Consider the following 23,561-nt stretch of genomic DNA (forward strand, 5'->3'; position numbering starts at 1 on the left):
CTTTGCGACCCCATGAATCTCTGCACGCCAGTCCTCCCTGTCCATCACCAACTCCCGGAGTTTACTCAAACTCATGTCCATCGAGTTGGTGATGCCATCCAGCCATTTCATCCTCTGTCATCCCCTTCTCCTCCTGCACCCAGTCCTTCCCAACATCAGAGTCTTCTGCAATGAGTCAGCTCTTCACATGATGTGGCTAAAGTATTGGAGTTTAAGCTTCAACATCAGTCCTTTCAATGAACACCCAGGACTAATCTTTAGGATGGACTGGTTGGATCTCCTTGTAGCTCAAGGAACCCTCAAGAGTCTTCTCCAACACCACAGTTCAAAAGCATCAATTCTTCGGTGCTCAGGTTTCTTCACAGTCCAACTCTCACATGCATACATGACAAGATACTTAAAATTAAGATAATTTATTTGTAAAATAAAATTCTTGCACTGACAGGACTTTATGGTGACATCACTGTTGGTTATGCCGACATCACTGTTGGTTATCCCCCTCGTCAGCTCTGTCACTTCCCCAAGCCCCTCCCCCAGGCTGGCAGCCTGCCTTGTGAAGCATCAGGCTTTGCAGCAGATTGACTTTTCTTTATTTCCTTAAAGCTTTTAGAATAGACAATCATTTGCTTTTCAGAAAGGAACTGGTACAGGCATCTCTCAGAGCTATTGCGGGTTCAGTTTCAGAACACCAGAATATAGTGAATATTGCTGTAATGTGCATCACAGGAAGTTTCTGGTTTTCCAGGGCATATAGAAGTTATGTTTACACTATACTATACCCAAGCATGAGTGCAATAGCATTATATCTGAAAAGAAAAAACACAATGTACAGACTTTAACTTAAAAATAAGGTACTACTAAAAAATATTAACCATCATCAGAGACTTCAGTAAGTCATAGTAGTAATATCAAAGATCATTGATGTTACAGATCACCAAAGCAACTGCAATGATAGTGAAAATGTTTGATATATTGTGAGAATTACCAAAAGGTGACACAGAGACATGGAATAAGCAGATGCTGATGGAAAAATGGTGCCTATAGATTTGCTCGATGCAGGTTTATGACAAGCTCTCAATTTGGAAAAAATGCAGTATCTGGGAAGCACAATAAAACAAGGTATGTCTATAGTCCTAAAGCAAGCAGTAAAAATAAGATTGCCTCAAAAATTGAAGGTTTGAGAAAGAACATTATTTGTGATGTTTTTGCTGAATTGAAAGCTGACTGGTAATCAGAAGCTCTAGAATAACATACAAGCTTTACACCTGGGGTGAATGGAGCACAGAGGACGATCCCCAACCCTGAAGCTGGGGGATGCCTGTCTCTTGGTGCCCTGAGGTCTAATCCTGTTATTCCTACCAGAAGAGTCAGCAACCACAACCAGCTCAGACCGAGATGTAAACACGGGGCCAAGCTTACATCTCCTGGTGGGACCTCCCCATGACATCACTGGTGACCTCAACCAAGGAACCTTACACTGAAGGTCTCCCAACACAGGAGTGGGAAGAGCAGCTCCACAGTGAATGGTAAGGTCCTTTCCTGGAAACAAGGTCATTCATCACAAAGGTGACAGGCTCCAAATAGAACCCTTGCATTTCCCTTCTCCCTCCATCTTACCCATTCACTTAGTTGCTCAGTCCCTGCATCCAGAAACCAGCATCAACTTGTTTCTCTGCCCTCAGATCCCATATGCAATCCATCACGCAGTCCACTTGGCTCCACTTCCTTATCTACCCCAAGTCCCACCATCTCACCATGTCCACTGCAGGCACCTTATAAGCCAACAGTCTAGAGAGGGTGCATTGTAAGATAGTGAACGCTGAATCTGGAGGACTGAGAGACTGTCAGTGTGGTTTCAGCTGTAAAGGAAGGCGGGAGAGCAGAGTGGGACAGAACCAGACAGTTGGGGAGGGATGGGCAGTGCACTGCTTCATATCTACTTTAAAGATTTGTTCACAGACATTGACCAAGAAAGAAAAATCTGAGGTTATAGAAATTGACCAGGAGATCTTGGTAAGTAAAAGACGCTTGCTCCTTGGAAGAAAAGTTATTACAAACCTAGACAGTGTATTAAAAAGTAGAGACACTGCTTTGCTGACAAAGGCCCATATAGTCTAAGCTATGGCTTTTCCAGAAGTCACGTATGGATGTGAGAGTTGGACCATAAAGAAGGCTGAGTGCCAGCCAAAGAATTGATGCTTTTGAAATGTGGTGCTGGAGAAGACTCTTGAGAGTCCCCTGGACTGCAGGAGATCAAACCAGTCAATCCCAAAGGAAATAAACCCTGAATACTCATTGGAAAGACTGATGCTGCAGCTGAAGCCCCAATATTTTGGCCACCTGATGTGAAGAGTCGACTCACTGCAAAAGACCCTGATGCTGGGAAAGATTAAGGGCAGGAGGAGAAGGGGACAACAGAGGATGAGATGGTTGGATGGCATCACCGACTCAAAGGACATGAGTTTGGGTAAGCTCTGGGAGATAGTGAAGGACAGGGAAGCCTGGCATGCTGCAGTCCATGGGGTCACAAAGGTGACTGACTGAACAACAAATCAGTAAGTAAAGCATTAAAAAAATGAACGAATTTTGATAATAGCAACAAAGCTGACTGGTTCAGAGGATATAGATGTTCACATCTGCAGATCAGATGCTGAGTGATAACACTTTAGGACTGACCAGGCGACATGTCCTCCAAATTCTGTCCTTCTTCAGTTTCCCTAACCAACCACATATTTCAAGCTGACAGTATTTCTAAGAATTAGATTACAAAAGGAATCTGCTACCATGAATGTCATTAATGCTATAATACCAAAAATCAAAAATAAATCTTCAGGGTACCTTTAGGAACAAAGAATCTAATTGAACAGACCCTTAACTGAGCTGGAGATCAAGTCACCTTTCTGCTGCTATGTCTAAAGCCTTACAAAGGGCTTGAAACAGCTACCTTTCACAGCATTACTTATTTATTATGGAAAGATGGTGCTTTGGGGGACAGTCTTTGAAATACAATGTTGAGAGGTAAGAACAATAAAGTGACAGGTAAAAACTAGAAATAAAAGCTTACTTTTCCAATTAGCATTCAAGAACACAAAATGAAGGACTAAGGATGCCTGACACAAAACATTTCTAGAAATGAAGAGTCACTGTTAGGCAATCTTGGATGCCACCCCATCTCTCATGAAAGTCTGCAGGTAGAGCCTGCTTCCTACTGTGATGTCTAGTCCAGGTAACCAGACACACTGCTTGGAGCCTAGAGCATACGCTGGGTCGGGGATGCCCCACTCCTGTCGTCTGCCTCCCAGAGCTCACTCTTGTGCCGCCCAGCTCGGGGAGTGAGGCTACAGGCACTGCCTCAGTGCTGACAGCCTGGTGTCTACTCGGTGCCCACTGATGATCCCACACGACAATGCATGTGGAGTAGGACAGGAGGTGATATTCCAGAAGCTGCCCAAGAAGTCAAAAGAGATGGTACTATTATCCTTAGACAATAGGAAGTGTGGGTATTACTGACCACTCATTGGTGATTATTACCTGTTTTGTATGGACCATCAAAATACCCTAAAGTATCTTGCATTCCTTGAGATTATTTGCTGCCAAAGTTTTTCCTTTGAGGAATGCTTTTCTTGTTTTATAAAGCCACATCCTAACATTTATTGAAACTGAGCAAGGGAAACTGAGGGAAAGGGTAAGGAAAGAGATAAAATGAAAAAGAGAGAGAAAAGGCATAGGTGGAGGAAGGAAATAAAGCTAAGGAAGGAAGTATTAAATTACTAAGGAAGAAAGAGCCAACCAAACCTGGAAGGAAGATACTAGACAGATATCCAGAGACCAAAGACTGGAGCTTGCCGTGTGTGCAGAACAGAAATATTGTGTAAGAGACTTGCTGGTTGTTTATTTAATCTCTCATCCCTGATTTGCCTTTCCTTCCAAACTCTCATCTGTGATGCAGAAGCTGGGTCTCTGCAAGTCACTGCAACAGTTCAGAGACTCTTTTGCCAGGTGGCCTATGTTAGGTCCTGCCAGTAGGGGGCACTAGAGGGAGACTGAAGGTGGGAAACACAGCTAATGTTCTACCTGATTTTGCTACTAGCATCACCTTAGCACTGGAACCTGACTCCAGCTCCAGGATATTAGCACATGGAGAACCAGCCCCATGCTGCCCCCTCACAAATATGACCAGCAACCGGGCAGTGACCTCTCCTTGGAGGTCTGAGCATCAGTTCTTTACAGCCTCTCAGAATTCTGAGTTCTCAGGTCTGGAGATCTGAGAGGATATGGTAGATGCTTTCTAAAATCATTACCCCAGTGTTTCATTTTTCTAGCCCTCTAATCCCTATATAATAAATTTCTTATATTAAATCCTTTTAGTTAAAATACTGTTTTTCTCACTAGGCCGTTTCTTCTCTTGGACTCCTGAGAAATTCTACAACTTTAGCCACCAGCTTCCTGGCAGGCTAAATTAGAGGCTAATTTTTTGATAAGGGAACCCAAAAATGCTGAAACAACTATGACACAGTGAAAATGACTATGTTCTACCCCACTAAAATATGGAGCTATAACTTGGATTTGGAATATCTTAATGGTTGGCCATCACAAAAAAAAAAAAAAAAAAAAATGACAATTCAAATAAACTTTTAATATGAAAATATAAGATTATTGGATATATTATTTAATAGTGCATTCTAAAAGTATAGTTAAGTATTTGAGTAATGTTCAGGAATGAGAGACGAAACTAAGAGAAAAATTAATGGAGGTTCCTAACAAATTTTACACAGAAGGATACACTGAAAATTGAACATAAATGGAAACAACTAAAATGGTGAGGGTCTTACCATTATCCAATCACAGTCAATAATGGTGCTCAACCTGTGTGTAATGGTCAGCACAGTGCACTGGGCAAATCTCTCACAAATTTGTTTTTGTATTAACTCATCAGTTCTAGAAACAAAGAAGTTGATTTAGTTCAGTAAAGACAGGAAAAGCAGACTTAAGACTTAAAAATACCCTATGATATTTTTACAGTGTTTTTAAAAATCAGTACTTTAACATATAGTCTTGTTCCTAAAAAACTAAGTATAAAATGTCTGCTTAGAATTTTATTATTTTTCATAAAGTGATGGAAAATTAGTCTTCCCTCAGAATTGCTTGAAACTCTCAGGAGCTGAATTTAGGAATTTAGCTCTCTTAGGATGCCTCATAACAATATTAACACCATAAAACATGTCTTGGCTTTTTCCTTTGTTTTCTGGAATTAATATTATCAACAGATATCCATGAGGCCAAGAGGGCACTTAGAAACATTTAGAAGATTCACTAAATGTTTTCCATTTACCACATTTACAAGTCAGTTCAAGATTTCCTGGGGCTCAGCTCCATACCTTGGATCCACGTATGATGTGGCTTTGTCAAGAATCAATATCTGATTTTTCCTGAGAATAGCCCTGGCAAGACACACCAGTTGTTTCTGACCAACACTCAAGTTCAATCCAGATTCTGCTAATTCAGTATTCAATTTAGCAGGAAGACCTTCAATGGATTTTTTAAGTTGTACCTGTGTATACAGAAAGAATGACATTTTTCTAAGCAAACTGCTACTAAAGTAGACAAGCCTCTTAGACACTAGAGCTTTGACATCTCAGGACTTCTTACATATCTTACATGTACAGCCAGGTGATGGGGATAGCTCCTTCCAATGAGTGTTCACTGAGAAAGATGGTGGAGTCAACTCAGGACAGAAAGATCTCAGTGTCCCCCATCCCACCACAGGATATCCACCAGAAGCCCCATGCAGGGGTTAGTTAAGGAAGTCTCTCAAAAAGTGAAGCTATGTCTCCCCAAATGATTGAAACAGAAAAGTTAAAAGGATCTTTATGGTTGAGTCAAGTTTCCCAAATTACATTTTGCATAGGAGTTGGTATGCTAGAGAAAAGCTTTCAAAAATTTTTACAACTGGAGCCCATTATACAGAGTGAAGTAAGCCAGAAAGATAAACACCAATACAGTATACTAACACATATATATGTAATTTAGAAAGATGGTAACAATAACCCTATATGTAAGACAGAAAAAGAGACACAGATGTATAGAACAGACTTTGGGACTCTATGGGAGAAGGCGAGGGTGGGATGATCTGAGAGAACAGCATCGAAACATATATATTATCAAGTGTGAAACAGATCTCCAGTCCAGGTTGGATGCATGAGACAAGTGCTTGGGGCTGATGCACTGGGATGACCCAGAGTGATGGGATGGGGAGGGAGGTGGGAGGGGGGTTTAGGATGGGGAACACCTGTAAATCCATGGCTGACTCATGTCAATGTGTGGCAAAAACCACTACAATATTGTAAAGTAATTAGCCTCCAACAAATAAAAATAAACCAAAAAAAATTTTTTTTAATTTTATAGAAAATCTGGTTCTCTGAAGATATAATCTTATTGGCTCTTTACTATTTTCTAAAGTTTAATATATGCAAGTTCAAACAAGGTCAAACTGCCCCATATACATTAGTAATCCTGGAGCCCATTCTGATGATAGTTCTTTCCCAAGTTTAATGCTATAAATAGTGGACCAATCAAGTGCATTTTCTTCAGTGTCATAAATGCACTGTAGTGAATGAAAACACATGAAAAATAAAACAAAACATCTTATCTCCCCCAGCATATGGATATAGGTTGTTGTTGTTCAGTCGCTGAGTTGTGTCCAACACTTTGCAACCCCATGGATAGCAGCACACCAGGGTTCATTGTCCTTCACTATTTCTTGGAGTTTGCTCAAACTCATGTCTGTTAAATGGGTGATGCCATCCAACCATCTGTCCTATTTCATACCCTTCCATCTTTCCCAACATCAGGGTCTTTTCCAATGAGTCGTCTCTTCACATAGGGTAGCCAAAGTATTGGAGCTTCAGCTTCATCATCAGTCCTTCCATGGAAAATTCAGGGTTGATTTCCCTGAGGATAGACTGGTTTGATCTCCTTGCTCTCCAAGGGACTCTCAACAATCTTCTCCAGAACCACAGTTCAAAAGCATCAGTTCTTCTGTGCTCAACCTTCTTTATGGTCTAACTCTCACACTGGTACATGGCTACTGGGAAAACCATAGGTTTGACTACATGGACTTTGTTGGCAAAGAGATATCTCTGTTTTTTAATATTCTGTCTAGGTTTGTTATAGCTTCTCTTCTCTATAGCAAGCATCCTTCAATTTCATGGCTGCAGTCACCATCTGCAGTGATTTTGGAGCCCAAGAAAATAAAGTCTGTCATTGTTTCCATTGTTTCCCCATCTATTGCAATGAAGTGATAAGACAGGATGCCATGATCTTAGCTTCTTGAATGTTGAGTTTTAAGCCAGCTTTTTCACTCTCCTCTTTCACTTTTATCAAGACGCTCTTTTTCCTCTACACTTTCTACTACTAGGGTGGTGTCAGATGCATATCTGACATTATTGATATTTCTCCAGGCAAACTTGATGCCAGCTTGTGCTTCATCCAGCCTGACATTTTGCATGATGTACTCTGCATTTAAGTCAAATAAGCAAGGTGACAATATATAGCCTTGAGGTACTCCTTTTCCAATTTGGAACCAGTCCAAATTGTTGCTTTGGAACCAGTTGTTCCATGTCTGGTTCTAACTGTTGCTTCTTGACCTGCATACAGATTTCTCAGGAGGCAGGTAACATGGTCTGGTATTCCTATTTCTTTAAGAATTTTCCACAGTTTGTTGTGATCCACACAGCCAAAGGCTTTAGTGTAGTCAATGAAGCAGATGTTTTTCTGGAATTCTCTTCCTTTTTCGATGATCCAATGGATGTTGGCAATTTTATCTCCAGTTCTTCTGGCTTTTCTAAATTCAGTTTGTACATTTGGAAGTTCTTGGTTCATGTACTGTTGAAGACTAGCGTGAAGGATTTTGAGCATTACCTTACTAGCACGTGAAATGAGTACAACTGTGTAGTAATTTGAACATCCTTTGGCACTGTCCTTCTTTGTGATTGGAATGAAGACTGACCTTTTCCAGCCCTGTGACCACTGCTGAGTCCTCCAAATTTGCTGGCATATTGACTGCAGTGCTTTCACAGCATCATCTTTTAGGATTTGAAATAGATCAGCTGGAATTCCATCACCTTCACTAGCTTTGCTCATCATGATGCTTCCCAAGGCCCACTTGACTTCACACTCCAGGATGCCTGTCTCTGAGTGAGTGATCATACCATTGTGGCTATTTGTGTCATTAAGATATTTTTTTTTTCGTCATAATACTTTTTTATTACAATATCCAAAAAATTGAGTATGCAGTTTAGGAGGTCTCAAGACCCCTTCCTCAACTGTAGGAATGTGCCATCTCAAGACTGTATATTGGAACTATAAAGGAGTTCGGATGTAAAGAGAAAAGAAAATGCAATTTCTCCATAAACATTCTGTGTCTCTTACTACCAATCACATATCCTTTTGTAAACCCTGAAAAATTTCCCTGTAAAGCAAATACTATATATATATATATATATATATATATATATATATATATATATATATATTTTGTGTGTGCGTGTATGTGTGTGTGTGTGTGTGTGTGTGTGTGTGTGTGTGTGAAGTGTGTGTCGCTCCCCTCCCCAAAGATCACCTGTTTTCCTTAATCATCTGCATTAGTGTCAACAAATGGCTACAGGTACATATGACTTTGAGAATTAAAGACATCACTGTGAGATTGAAACGAGCCGAAGGGCAAGAGGAAAGAGCACTCTGCTGATGGCACGTCGGGGGGGAATTTCCGAAACCACCGTCTCCCCCAGTCTCTGGCCCCTCTTCTGCAAACCGGCATTCCAGGACCTCTTCTCTTTATTGCAAGCGCAGCCCCAAAGGCACTGGACAGCATCTTCCCTCCCGTCTTGCCCGGTGGTTCCAGTATTGCTAAGAGCACCCGGGGTTGTCCCCGGAGAGCCTGGGAGCCGTGGGAGCACAAACGACAGGGATGGTGGGCTGCTGGGGTCAGGACTGGGGGTCCCCAGGCAGGTGCCGCCTGCTCTGTGGCTCATGGACATAAGGGCAGCTCTGGTGCATCCACACAGCGCCCGAGTTCTGTAAGGGGGGGTCTGCTGGCGCGAGCGGTGTGAATGGACTAAGGCTGTCTCCCATGGAGGAGGAAAAAAGTGAACCGACTCGCTCTGTCCACCTCCCATCACGAAAACCAGCCGGGAGGGCCCGGGATGGCAAAGAGTGGGGCAGGTGGCAAATAACCGACCTGGACAAAGAAGGGACCAGGCGGAGAGAACGGGGTCTGCAAGAGAGCCCAGCCAGGGCGCCTTCCCAGGGCATCACTGCAGCGCCCGGACGAGGTAGAGCTTCTCCCCGTGCTCGCTGGTGAAGATGGGGGCCTTCTTGTAGTGCTCCACCAGCTCGTCCATGGTGTGGAAGCGCCGCTGCCCAATGCAGTAGACGTTGTCCACCAGCTGAACCTTGAAATGCTTGTTCTTCCCTGATGCTTTGAGAGACACGGAGAAGTCACGGGGCGAGGACTCGCTGTCCCGCACAAGGAAGTCGCCCTGAACGCCCCGCGCGTTGAGTGCGCACTCGGCCTGGTGGCGAGTGACGTTCCCGTAGTACCACTCGCGGCCTGCGAACCGGCCGGCACGAGCAGGCTCCGTGGGTCCGGAGCCAGCGCGCGGGGCCGGGCCCTCGCTGAGCACCACCACGTAGTTCTTGGGTACCAGGCCGACCTGGCCACGCGCGTTGCGGCAGCGCCACCACTCGGGGTCGTTCTCGGGCTTCTCGATCACCTCCATGGTCTCGCCCTTGTCGAAGTTGAGCTCCTCCTCGGTGACCGAGCTGAAAGGGTACAGTGTCTGCACCACCTGCAGCGCCCGCGCGCCCTGCCCATTGCTGAGCGTGGCGCCGGGCCGCAGGCTCGAGCCCCCGGGCGCGTCGCCGGCTGCCTCGTCCAGCTCCTCCAGCACGTAGTTGGACGGGAACCAGCCCACCTGGCCGTTGTAGCTGCCCCGCCACCAGCCGTCGCTGCACTTCTCCATGACGGTGACGCGCGAGCCCTTCACCAGCGACAGCTCATCCTCGCGCTCTGCTGCATACGCGAACTTGACCACGGCGGGGATGCTGAGGTCGTAGATGCGGTCTGCGCCGCTGCCGTTGGCGGGGAACTCCGCGTCCGTGCTGGGCGTGGGGGATGCATCGCGTGCGCTCGTCTTCCGGCGGGTCCTTCCGAGGCCAAGCGTGTCCCTGATGTTCTTCACCAGGGAGCCCTTCTTCAGGCTGTTCTTCCTCTCCACGTAATCGGACGGCACATAGCCTGTCCGGTTGGCTGCATTGCGCACCCGCCACCACGTCTTGGAGTCGTCCAGTAGCCACAGGCGCTCGTTCTTCTTGATGTCCAGCTCCTGATCCTGCTGGGCTGTGTAGTCCCACTTGGCTATGACGATGACCTCCTCTGTCATCTTTCATGGAGTCCTTCTTCGGCGCCCAGTTACAAGAGGTGACACGCAACGCAGAGCTCCTCAAAGGGTGAGTTCCCCAGCTGACTGCACCTGAAGTCACCAAGCTGCCAGAGTTCTCCAAATTCTCCTATCTAACTCAAATCTCAGCAGAGAGTGACGATCCAGGAAGTTGCTAGAAGAAAAGGAACGTAGGAAATCTCGCGTGCTGCCCGCCGAGGCCGGGGCAGCGGCGCGGGTCCCGGGCGGCGGCCGCCCTGCGCCCGCCCAGGCGCCGCTCTTTGTCTGCGCCGCTCGCTCCTGCCGCCGCTCGGCCGACGCTCCGGCCCGGGCGGACCCCGCGGGCCCGGCCGACCCCAGACGCCGAGCCCCGCGCCCGCCGGCCCGCTCGGCTCCGGCCTCGCTCCCGCCGCCTAAGATATTTTTTTTTTAATAGCTCTTCCATGTATTCTTGCCTCTTCTTAATATCTTCTGCTTCTGTTAGGTCTGTTAGGGGAAGCACACTGATTGAAACCGCCCACCCTGGTCAGGTACCATAGTAACCATTTGCATGAGTTGTTTTATGGCAGGAGATCCTGATAAGGAATACGGAACTAATAGGCCACCACCAGCCGGAAGAGTTCGGGAAAGATCGAGAGGAGACACTACCTGTCCGTCCACTTCCCAGAATCCCTCCTGCTAGCATCCATCTTGGCTGAGCGATGCGTGCGCCACCAGGAAAGACTCTGAATTAGAATGATTGGCCAAAGACCACCCGGAAACTAATCCCATCACCATAAAACCCAAGACTGCGAGCCACGCGGCAGAGCAGTTCTCCTGGGTTCCCTTACCTACTGCTCTCCACCCGGGTGCCCTTTCCCAATAAAATCTCTTGCTTTGTCAGCATGTGTCTCCTCGGACAATTCATTTCCGAGTGTTAGACAAGAGCCCAGTTTCGGACCCTGGAAGGGGGTCCCCTTTCCTGCAACAAATGGCGACCACGAAGGGACATCTTCTTCGCTGAGACTGACATCCTGACCACTCGGGGTTCTCAGGGGCCAGCTTGCCTGCCAATGGACCAGACCCAGCGGCCGCAACTGGGACCCTTTTGTCCCTGGTCTCCTCCTGACGCGGACAACTGGCCAGAGTGCCCCGACCGGTAAGGAACAAGAGACTTTATTGACCTCCCTCCTCTTCCCTCTCTCTTTCCTCTCCTTAGCCCTTCCTATCCTTCCTGTTTTTCTAGTCCCCTGGTCCTGGACGCAGGAATCTGGTCGAAGGGCCTCAGCTTAAGCTGAGGATTGGAGACTGATCACCTCCTCTTGGCAGAGAACTCGAATTCTGGTTCTGGTAGGGCCGAGTTCCAGTCCTCCCTTCTCTGGAAGCCCAGGGAAAAGTCCCGTAACGCCTGGGTGTCTGCAGGTGGCAGGAGACGTCTGTAAGGCCACCCCTTTTTCTCTCTCTCCCCCACTCCTAGACCTTCTGTCTCGTCCCACCCCTCTTCTCTCAACCTGGCCCTCTTCCCTCTCTTTAAAGACCCAAGTTATTTCCGCTTACTCTGTCTGTCAATACTTGGACCTGAAGTTCTGGGTCTTTGTAAGAGATTTTCAGAGAGGCTACGCCCTCTGCTCCCCATCAACTGTGCTTTCTGTTCCTGGGGAGACGATCGGGCGTTAGAAGCCCTCCATCGGGTGCCCTGTTTCTATAAATTCAGCCATTTAATTGCGCATTTGGCTGAGTGCTTCCACGTGGAAGTGATTGACGGGGTTCAGTATAGTCGCACCTGGTCTTGGGTGAAAATTAACACCCTAGATACATCCTTAGGGGTTAATTTACCTTTTGGGAGCAGCCCTACAGCCCCATTGATTGTGCTTACTACCGAACATTTCCTTTGGCGCTTATACAATCAGGCCCTTTGGGACCAGGAGAGAGCTTACAATCTCTCTAGAGTCAGATATAGAGGCATCCGCCCCAGTACTGGTCCCTTGGGAACGAGATATAGGCTATACCATTGCTAAAATGGGAAATAAGCCTAGCTTCCCTCTAGACACCCCGCTCGGTTGTCTTTTGGCCAACTGGGAGGGACACCAACTGGGAGGGTTAAAAAAGAAAAAACTTATCAAATACTGTACTCAGTACTGGCCTACTTACTCCCTGGGAGGAGGGGAAAAATGGCCGCAGTCAGGATCACTTGGACACAACACCATTTTACAGCTCAGTCTATACTGCAAACGTGTGGGTAAATACAAAGAAGTTCCCTATGTTCAGGCCTTTATGGCCCTCTACCAGGATTCTGAAAAAAAGGGAAAATATAAGCTTGAGGACTTCGATAAATGCTCTTCCAAAATCCTTTTAGCAAGGCCTGAAACAGAAGATCCCCTTGACCTTCTCTTGACCTCCCCTGCTTCAGCAGAGAGGCCACGAGGAAGGGAGGGTCAGACACGCCCGGAAGTCAGGAGCCCGGGCCGGAAGACATGAGATCAGAAGGGGAGTCACTCCCAGTCGCCTCGGCTCCTCCTCCATATGTCCCCTCCCCCATGGGGTTACGATCAGGAAGTAAGCTTTGTCCTCTACAGAAGAAAAGGTCATCCTCAGACAAAATCTGCCCCCTAAGAGAGGTACCAGATGGGGAGGGGGGAACTATGCACGTTCATGTTCCATTCTCTATGCAAGACATTACCCAATGCATGGAACAATTGGGTTCATATTCCGAGAACCCCCAAAAATTTAAGGATAAATTTGAGCGTCTTAGCCTTAACTTCTCCCTCACCTGGAGGGATATAATGGTCATCCTCACCCGGTGTTGTAATGATGAGAAAAAGCTCGAATCCTAGATCAGGCTAGAAAAGTGGCTGATGAAAGACAGCGGGTAGATGTCAGTCTGGCCCCTGCCGAAGAGGCAATTCCCTCGACAGAGCCAGACTGGGATCCTAATACAAGGGCAGGAAAGGAATCCTTAAGACACCTCATTACTTGCCTACTACAGAGAATGACCCAGGGTGTGCGAAAGGTTGTTAATTATAATAAGATAAAAGAGGTTACACAGGGAGAAAATGAAAATCCAGCTCTTTTCTTGGGCAGACTCACAGAAGCCTTTAAAAACTTTACCGAGACAGATTTAACAAGTATGGAAGGACGAGTCCTGTTGGCCCATTCCTTCATAACCCAGGCAGCCCCAGACATAAGGAAAAAATTACAAAAACTAGGAAAAGGACCAGAGACCCCAATTTCCGATTTGGTGGAGGAGGCAAATAGGGTGTTTTTGAACAGGGACCGGGAGGAGGAGGCAAGAAGGGAGCAAAAAAAAGTCCAAAAAGATAGGAGAATAGAGAGGCAAACCCAGGCCTTGGCCCAACAACAGGCTAAAATCCTGGCCTTGATTCATCCTGCCACTATGCGAGAGTCCCGGGGAGAGCAAGGAAGAAAAAAAGATCTTAACAATCCACCGCGGCTGAGCCGCACCCAATGTGCCTACTACAGAGAGGATGGACATTGAAAAAGGGAGTGTCCATATCGCCCTAAGGGAAGGCATATGGCGACCCCTACACCTGCTCCCTCTGTGTTAGTTCTGGGCGACCAGGACTGATGGTGCCCAGCGGCTCGAAAAACCCCCGCGAATGGTGAGATCCAGATCACTCCTCTCGACCCTTGGGTGACTCTACAAATAGAAGGTAAGGATGTAAACTTTCTTCTAGACACGGGGGCTGCCTTCTCCGTTCTTCCTTTCCGATTAGGACCTTTAGACTCCCAGACTAAAATGGTGATGGGGTAGATAAAAAACCCCAAAGCCGGAATTTTACTAAGCCCCTCCATTGTAAGGTGAGAAATTGGCAAGGAACCCACCCCTTCTTATACATCCCTGGTTGCCCTGCTCCCCTACTGGGGAGAGACCTTCTTTGCCGCCTCCAAACCAAAGTGACTTGGGAAAAGGTAGAAGTCGATAATTTTCTTTGCCTAGTGTCTGAATATTTACAGTCAGAGGTAAAAAAGAAAGAGTCTGTCCCTTTCCTAGATGAGGTCAATCCCCAGGTGTGGGATGTCTCCAGCCCTGGTTTAGCCATAAATGTTCCACCGGTAAAGATTTCTCTGAGGCCAAATGCTCCCTACCCCTGGAAAAGACAATATCCCTTAAAACCAGAAGCTCTTGAGGGTCTTAGACCATTAGTTAACAAATACCGAAATACTGGAATTCTAATCAGCTGTGAGTCCCCCTGCAATACTCCAATCTTGCCCGTTAAAAAAACCAAATGGATCTTATCGATTCGTCCAGGATCTAAGAGCTGTTAATGAAGCTGTGGTTCCCATCCACCCCATAGTCCCAAACCCGTATACCCTCCTATCCCAAGTCCCAGGAAAAGCCAAGTACTTCTCAGTCTTGGATCTTAAAGATGCTTTCTTTTGCATTCCTCTCCATCCTGAATCCCAAAAACTCTTTGCTTTTGAGTGGCGGGACTTGGAAACGAGGGAGACCATACAACTCTGCTGGACTCGACTACCACAAGGGTTTAGGGATAGCCCTCATATCTTTGGGACTTCCTTGGGGAGAAAACTAAGGGAATTAACTTTAACGAACAGTAGTCTAATACAGTATGTGGATGACTTGCTCATAGCTAGTCCAGATTTTACCAGCTCTCAAATGGACACTATTAAAACTCTAAATTTCCTATATGAAAAGGGTTATCGAGTATCCCCCAAGAAGGCTCAGATTAGCTTAACCCAAGTAAAATACCTTGGATTTATAATTACAGAAGGAAAAAGAATGCTTGACCCCGAGAGGAAATCCCTCATCTTAAATACCCCGTACCCCCAAACAAAAAAACAGCTTAGGGGATTTTTAGGAATGACCGTGTTTTGCAGGATCTGGATTCCTAATTATGGCAATCTGGCCAAACCCCTATATAAAAAGTTAAGGGGAAAAGAGAAAGAGCCACTCGACTGGGATGAGACCTGCAAGGTGGCCTTTAATGCCCTAAAAGAGTCCATCACTACAGCCCCAGCTTTAGGCCTCCAAAACCTGGAAAAGCCTTTTAGACTCTATGTTTCTGAAAGGATAAGAACTGCTCTTGGGATGTTAGGGCAGATGATGGGGCCCGTATTACAACCCGTGGCTTATCTCTCAAAACAACTAGATGAGGTGGCCAGAGGGTGGCCCACTTGCCTCCGGGCAGTAGCAGCCACCGCTCTTATGGTTAAGGAGGCATCTAGGCTGACCCTGGGTCAGCCCACCACAGTGTATACGCCTCACCAGGTGCAAGCAGTCTTAAAAACTAAAGGGGACAGGTGGATGACAGGGGGAAGGATCACCCAATACCAAGCCCTCCTCCTTGACACTCCAGAAATAAGGTTGAGGGTCTGCCAGACTTTAAATCCAGCAACCTTACTGCCAGATCCCCCTACTTCCCCTCTGGATCACCAATGCATACAAATCATAGACGAGTTATACTCTTCTCGCCTGGACCTATCAGAGACACCTTTATCTGACCCAGAGGAAAACTGGTACACAGATGGCAGCAGTTTTGTAGAAAAAGGAGAGAGGAAAGCAGGATATGCAGTAGTGAGCCTAGAAGGAACTAAAAAAAGTGGGTCTCTTCCCCCAGACACCTCGGCCCAGAAAGCTGAACTTTTTGCCCTGACAAGAGCTTTGGAGTTAGGAGAAAAAAGAGGATTAATGTGTATACGGACTCTAAGTATGCTTTCCTCATTCTGCATGCCCATGCAGCAATTAAAAAAAAAAAAAAAGAGAGATGCCTCACAACACTTAAATCCGTTTCTAAACACCCTCATTGCTGCCGGTTTTGCAGCAAGTGGGGTGACAGTCTCCTCCCAGCTGCTAAAGGACTGCCCCTGTACCATTATGCCATGTTCCAGTTGTAAGGCAGATGGAAATCCTGTTCCTCTTTGGCAAACCCATTTTGCTGCCCAACTTAAACCTAGTCATGGTGTCTATTTCATATGTGGGGATAAAGCTTATTTATCCCTACCACCTTTTTGGTCAGGAACTTGCTCCCTAGGGTATGTTACGCCCCACATAGATCTGGCCTAGAATAATACCTCCTTGCCTCTACCAGTATATACCAACCAGAGGATACATCGTGCGGTAATACTTACCCCTATTTTCCTGGCAGTAGGACTGACTGCTGGTTTAACAGGAGTTGCCGTGGGGGGAACGTCTTTACATAAATTTCAGCAGCTTTCTACCGACACTGCTGTATCCATAGAAAAAACAGCGAGGACCCTCCAACGCCTACAATCCCAGTTAGACTCCCTAGCCGCAATGGTCCTACAAAATCGTTGGGCTCTAGACTTATTGACTGCAGGACAGGGAGGCACTTGTCTATATCTAAAAGAAGAATGCTGTTTTTATTATAACCAGTCTGGGCAGGTCCAAGAAGATATCAAGGGGCTTTTAGAACAGGCTACAAAGATCCGGGATTTAAGTTCAACAGGTGTATGGAGTTCTCCTTCTTTCCCTTCTTGGCTCTTACCATTCATGGGTCCAGTGATAACTATCCTATTAGGCCTCCTATTTGGCCCTTGTATACTCCAACTCCTTACAAAGTTTATCTCCAGCAGACTCCAGCAGTTCCAGGCCAAATTGATGTTACTACAAGGGTGGGAGCTGGTTTCAAATATAGAACACCCCAACTTAGATCAGGTAGAGAGAGACTTCTGCTCTGCTAGGCAGGCCTACGCCCCGACACAGCAGGAAGAAGTTACAGAAGAAAGAGACCTCCGCCCCAATTCCCAAGAAGCATCTTGAGTATGAAGTCTCTCAGGGTGGAGTTGTTAGGGGAAGCACACTGATTGAAACCGCCCACCCTGGTCAGGTACCATAGTAACCATTTGCATGAGTTGTTTTATGGCAGGAGATCCTGATAAGGAATACGGAACTAATAGGCCACCACCAGCCGGAAGAGTTCGGGAAAGATCGAGAGGAGACACTACCTGTCCGTCCACTTCCCAGAATCCCTCCTGCTAGCATCCATCTTGGCTGAGCGATGCGTGCGCCACCAGGAAAGACTCTGAATTAGAATGATTGGCCAAAGACCACCCGGAAACTAATCCCATCACCATAAAACCCAAGACTGCGAGCCACGCGGCAGAGCAGTTCTCCTGGGTTCCCTTACCTACTGCTCTCCACCCGGGTGCCCTTTCCCAATAAAATCTCTTGCTTTGTCAGCATGTGTCTCCTGGGACAATTCATTTCCGAGTGTTAGACAAGAGCCCAGTTTCGGACCCTGGAAGGGGGTCCCCTTTCCTGCAACAGGTCTACACCATTTCTGTCCTTTATTGTGCCCATCCTTGCAGGAAATGTTGCCTTGGTATCGCTGATTTTCTTGAAGAGATCTCTAGTCTTGCCTTTTCTACTGTTTTCCTTATCTATTTGCATTGATCACTTAGGAAGGCTTTCTTATCTCTTTGTTCTATTCTTTGGAACTCTGCAGTGAGATGGGTATATCTTTCCTTTTCTCCTTTGCCTTTTGCTTCTCTTTTCTCAGCTATTTGTAAGGCCTTCTCAGACAACCATTTTGCCTTTTCACATTTCTTTTTTTGGGGGGATGGTTTTGTTCACCACCTCCTGTAGAGTGTTACAAACCTCTGTCCATAGATCTTCAGGCACTCTGTCTATCAGAACTAATCCCTTGAATCTACTTGTCACTTCCACTGTAGAATTTGTAAGAGATTTTTTTTTTTTAGGTCATATCGGAATAGCTTGTGATTTTCCCTACTTTCTTCAATTTAAGCTTGAATTTTGTAATAAGCAGTTCATGATCTGAGTCATAGGCAGCTCCCGGTCTTGTTTTTGCTGACTGTATAGGACTTCTCCATCTTCAGCTGCAAAGAATATAATCAATCTAATTTCAGTATTGACCATCTGGTGATGTCCATGTATAGAGTCGTATCTTCTGTTGTTGGAAGAGGGTGTTTGCTATGACAGCACGGTCTCTTGGCAAAACTCTGTTAGCCTTTGCCCTGTTTCATTTTGTACTTCAAGGCCAAACTTGCCTGTTACTTCAGGTATCTCTTGACTTCCTACTTTTGCATTTCAGTTCCCTATGATGAAGAAAACATCTTTTTTTGGTGTTAGTTCTAGAAGGTCTTGTAGGTCTTCATTGAACAGTTCAACTTAAGCTTTTTTGGCACTAGTGGTTGGGGCATAGACTTGGATTACTGTGATACTGAATGGTTTCCCTTGGAAATGAACCAAGATCATTCTGTTATTTTTGACATTGCACCCAAGCACTGCATTTTGGACTCTTTTGTTGACTATTTTTTTCTTTTTTGCAGCCAAACAAGAATAAACTGGAGACTTGAAGCCAAGCAGCATGGGCATAAGTCTTGCCTGGCTGTGCTGGGCAAGGAACTGGGCAAGTTCCTGAACCTACTCTATCTTAGAGGTTTCTAAACTCTAAGTAAGACTATAATATCATAATTATAAAGGTGTGTACCTCCTAACATAGTGAAGAATATTAAATGAGTCAGTACATGCAGAGTTTGTGACAGATCAATAGATATTGCCCATTACTAATAATGCTATCGGCTCACCTGGCGTCATGTATTGCTTGGCTTTTCTCCTTTGCATGTATCAGCACTGAGATTTCATTACATATGCATTGGCTTGCTTTTCAGCTTCCCAGGAGAACTTAAGCTCTAAAAGGATTGACATTTTGTCTCTTGATGACTGTGACAGCCCCAGAATCTGCAACATTGCCTGACAAGCTCTCAGTAAATATCTGTTGGCTGGATGAAGGTGGGCTTCCCTGGTGCCTCAGTGGTAAAGAATCCACCTGCCAAGCAGGAGACTTGGGTTTGATCCTGGGTGAGATCCCCTGGCTAAGGAAATTGCAACCCACTCCAGTATTCTTCACCGAGAAATCCCATGGACAGAGGAGCATCGTGGGCTGTAGTTCATGGGGTTACAGAAGAGTCAGACATGACAACCGGCAACAACATGAAAGAAGGCATAAGTCAGACATGACAAACAGCAACAACATGAATGAAGGCATGAGTCACTCTAATTGTGTGACATATCTGTTTCTGTAAATTAGAAACTAAATTCATATGGATAAATAATTTATATCTAACACTGTTTTCTTATTAAGAGTAATTGTAAAAAGGATATGTTCTTATAACAATTAACTGACTTCAAGATATCATATCACACTTTAAACAAAGGAAAGCACTGAAAAAGATATAATTAAAGGAAAATAGAACATATAATAACTATTCAAAACTATACATCTCAGTATAGAATACCTCAGATTATTTTTGAGCTTGGGAAAATAATAGAATATAGCAAAACTGAAAAATAATAAACTGGGCTTATAAGGCCCCTGTTTCTGTTATCACAGTGTGTGCTATGTGTAGTAGGTGCTGATACCCCTCACAGGAGGTGAACGCAGATGTCAGGTGGTTTCCAAATTTTGTGGAACTTTCTTACTTTTCAAAAAGAAAATCTGGTGTGGGCCAGGAGGAGACAGTGAAATGCAATAAACATATGGGGAAGAGCTTTTACTAGAGCAAAGCCAGCAATAAAGGAAGTTCACCTAATACAAGGCCCAGGGAAATGGACATGTGACCTGTCTCCACTGCAAGGACTGAACCACGTGGTTCCTGATGCAGAGGTTGCTGACGCCCAGGTTTCTGTGTCTTGGTTTCCTGGGTGATGAGACACAATTGTGTCCTAACAAAGACACTATCAAAGTTGGACATTTAACTGCACAGTCTCTTCCCAGTTTTGACAGGACATTTTTGTTATTGTTTAGTTGCTAAGTCGTGGACCTTATGGACTGTAGCCCACCAGGTTCCTCTGTCCATGGGATTTCCCAAGCAACAATATTGGAGTGGGTTACCATTTCCTCCTGCAGGGAATCTTCCCAACTCAAGTATCAATCCCACTTCTCCCCCATTGCAGGCAGACTCTTTATCACTGAGCAACAGGGGAAGCCCCCATACAATACTCTTAATTCCAAATCCCAGTATCTAAGGTGTTTTGTTTTTGCTTTTTAATGCAAGCAACATATCAATGATTCATTTCCAGAGTTTTATCTACTGTGGTCTTTTAACCTCTGAGTGATAAAGTGCTTCATCCTCAGGCACTACTCATGTTATAATTTTGGAACTGCCTTTGCTTTTCAGCACCCCAATCAGCACTAATTTCTGATGAACTTTTATCAGCTTACAGTAAGTTGGCAAGTTTTTGTACATGAAAAATATATTTTCAGCATATTTAGAAAAATAACCAAGATGAGACAGGCAGTATCCATAGGACTGTTTTCCTTCTGAATGTCCATCTCCGCCAAGGAAGAAGGAGGAAACTTGATTTAGTGATACCTCTTGATGAGGGTGAAGGAGGAGAGTGAAAAAGCCAGATTAAAACTCAACATTAAGAAAACTAAGATCATGGCATTCAGTCCCATCATTTCATGGCAAATAGAAGGGGAAAAGGAAAAAGCAGTGACAGATTTCCTCTTCTTGGACTCAAAAGTCAGTGCAGATGGTGACTATAGCCTTGAAATTAGAAGATGATTGCTTCTTGGCAGGAAAACTATGACAAAACTAGACAGTGTGTTAAAAAGCAAAGCTATCACTTTGCTGACAAAGGTCCATATAATCAAACCTATGGTCTTTCCAGTAGTCATGTACAGATGGGAAAGCTGGACAATAAGAGTGCTGAAGAATCAATGGTTTTGCACTGTGGTACTGGAGAACATTATTGAGAGTCCCTTGGAAAACAAAGAGATCAAATTAGTCAATCTTAAAGGAAATCAAGCCTGAATATTCTTTGGAAGGATTGATGCTGAAGCTGAAGCTCCAATACTTTGGCCACCTGATGCAAACAATTGACTCACTGGAAAAGACCCTGATGCTGTTAAAGATTGAAGGCAGAGGGAGAAGAGGGAGACAGAGGATGAGATGGTTGGATGGCATCATCAATTCAATGGACATGAACTTGGGCAAACTCCAGGAGATGGTGAGGGACAGGGAAGCCTGGTGTGCTGTAGTCCATGGGGTCACAAAGAGTGACTTAGCGACTGAACAATAACTTAGAGTGATAAATCACCCCTTTATTCAGATTCTTTAGGAATTATTTCTTTATCACATTTGTATGTTTTTCAATGAGCGATTTGGTAAGTTTTCTTTTAAAATAGTCATAAGAAATCAATTCCCAGAGAAACACAATGATGGGATGATTTCTCTAAGTGATATCACCAAAGTTAACAGGGGTAATTCCAGAAGCAATACATAGACACCATACATTTCACTTTGTGAAATAAACTCACATTTCTTTCTTTTTGAAGAAAGTTCCAAATGTAGCTTAAATAGAAGTAGATCTTAGTGTTATCTGCCACTTCAGCATTTTTATTATTTAGATTAACATTGGCTCTCTGTCCATGGAACAATATGTTCTAAAATTCTAGAGTAATGCTACCTGAAAATCTGTGAAAAAAGATCTCCATCTGGGAAACAAATAGAAAAGTAATTTGCCAGTATTTCCAGTTATTTTTTTAAGATGTGTCCCAATTTCACCGTTAAATTTGTCCTATGAATTCAAGAGTACTGGCTCATCCGTTCGTTCTTTACATTTAATTTTTAAGTGCTCTACACACCTCTTCTCTTGTAGAATTTTACTGTAAAAGATTCACAAACTTGAATGAAAGCAGAGGTGCACTGCTTTTCAGGCAGGAGAAGGTGAAACAATCGACCCAATTTAAGAAAACAAAATCCACATGCTGCTAAAAAGCAGGGTGAGTGTATAAAGACTCAGTGGTGACATCTTTCAGAAACCAGAATTACTGGCTGGAAATGGTCATATCTCCAAATCTGCCTGCTCACAGTCAAGGCTCATCTGTATATTACAGATTTCAGAGCTTCCCTGGAAGGATAACATGAAATGACAAACACACCAATTCAAACCAACATGAACAATCAGTCTCTCAGATTTGTGTAACAACAAGAACAACAAAAGATTAAAACAATATGCCACACTTCTCTGAAATGAAAAGATCAATCAAACATTTAATAGTTATTTAGGTAGAGTGTTTTCCCTGTGTTTTCCTCTAAGAGGAATATAGTATCTGGTCTTACATTTAGATTTTCAATCCACTTTGACTTTATTTTTGTATATGGTATTAGGGAGTGTTCTAATTTTATTCTTTTACACATAGCTGTCCAATTTTCCCAGCACCACTTACTGAAGAGACCACCTCTTCTCCATTGTATGTTCTTGCCTTCTTTGTCATAGATTAGGTGACCACAGGTGTGTGAGTTCATCTCTGGGCTTTCCAGCCTGCTCCATTGATCTATATTTCTGTTTTTGTGTCAGTGCCATACCATCTTGATTACTCTAGCTCTGTATTGAACCGGCCAAAAAGTTCATTTAAGTTTTTCCATAAAATCTTTTGTAATAAACATTTTGGCCAACTCAATAATATATTCTGAAGTCAGGGAACCTAATTTCTCCAGCTTTGTTTTCCTTTCTTAAGACTGCTTTGCCTACTTGGGGTCTTTGTGTTTCCATTAAAACTGTAACATTTTTGGCTCTAATTCTATGAAAAATGCCATTGGTAATTTGACAGGGATTGTGTCAAATCTGTAAATTCTTTGGGTAGTATAGTTGTTTTCACAATATTGTTTCTTCTAATCCAAGAACTTGGTATATCCCTCACTCTGTCTTGTGTCATCTTTGATTTCTTTTGTCAGTATCTTGTAGTTTTATGATTACAGGTCTTTTGCCTCCTTAGGGAGGTTTAGTCCTAGGTATAGGGATAGGTAGGTTTATTCCTAGGTATTCTTTTTCTTGCAAACGTAAATGAGATTGTTTTCTCAATTTCTCTTTCTGATCTTTCATCGTTAATGTATAGGAATGCTCATTCTTACTTTTTAAAAGCAAAAGACTGTGTTAGGTCCTAGAAGAAATTAGAAGTCTGTCTATGGCTTAGAAGTCTAGGGTTTCTTCCATCAGTAGAATTGATTTGTAAAACGAGTGCAGATATACAAAATAGTTTGTATTAAAGTACAAACTGACAACAACTTAATAGTAAAATTTTTTTTTCATGCAAGGGTGAGGAAATTCAAAGAAGTGGGGCAAGAGAAAACATGACACAAATAACAGAAAATTCTCTAGAAATGAACCTTCCC

General features: G+C 44.4%; 2 protein-coding genes across 2 annotated transcripts in view; both read right to left on the bottom strand.

Annotated features, from left to right (window-relative positions):
- The window catches only part of LOC133049246 (ATP-binding cassette sub-family C member 4-like), a 188,504-nt gene that overhangs the window by 14,751 nt on the left and 150,192 nt on the right, over window positions 1-23,561 (bottom strand). The window contains exons 24-25 of the mRNA XM_061133213.1: window positions 5,379-5,551; window positions 4,833-4,938 (exon numbers count right to left, since the gene is read on the bottom strand). Of these exons, the coding sequence (XP_060989196.1) occupies window positions 4,833-4,938; window positions 5,379-5,551 (279 nt within the window). The remainder of the gene's footprint in view (window positions 1-4,832; window positions 4,939-5,378; window positions 5,552-23,561) is intronic.
- On the bottom strand, window positions 9,218-10,651 carry LOC133049094 (cytoplasmic protein NCK2-like). Its single transcript, XM_061132994.1, has one exon. It carries the CDS (start codon window positions 10,440-10,442, stop codon window positions 9,312-9,314), a length of 1,131 nt encoding a protein of 376 aa, XP_060988977.1. The 5' UTR covers window positions 10,443-10,651; the 3' UTR covers window positions 9,218-9,311.

This window comes from Dama dama, chromosome 30 (assembly GCF_033118175.1).
Source record: "Dama dama isolate Ldn47 chromosome 30, ASM3311817v1, whole genome shotgun sequence".
NCBI lineage: Eukaryota > Metazoa > Chordata > Mammalia > Artiodactyla > Cervidae > Dama > Dama dama.

Bases quoted from the DNA above. Each gene is read 5' to 3' on its own strand.
- LOC133049094 (XM_061132994.1), bottom strand. From the start codon at position 10,442: ATGACAGAGGAGGTCATCGTCATAGCCAAGTGGGACTACACAGCCCAG.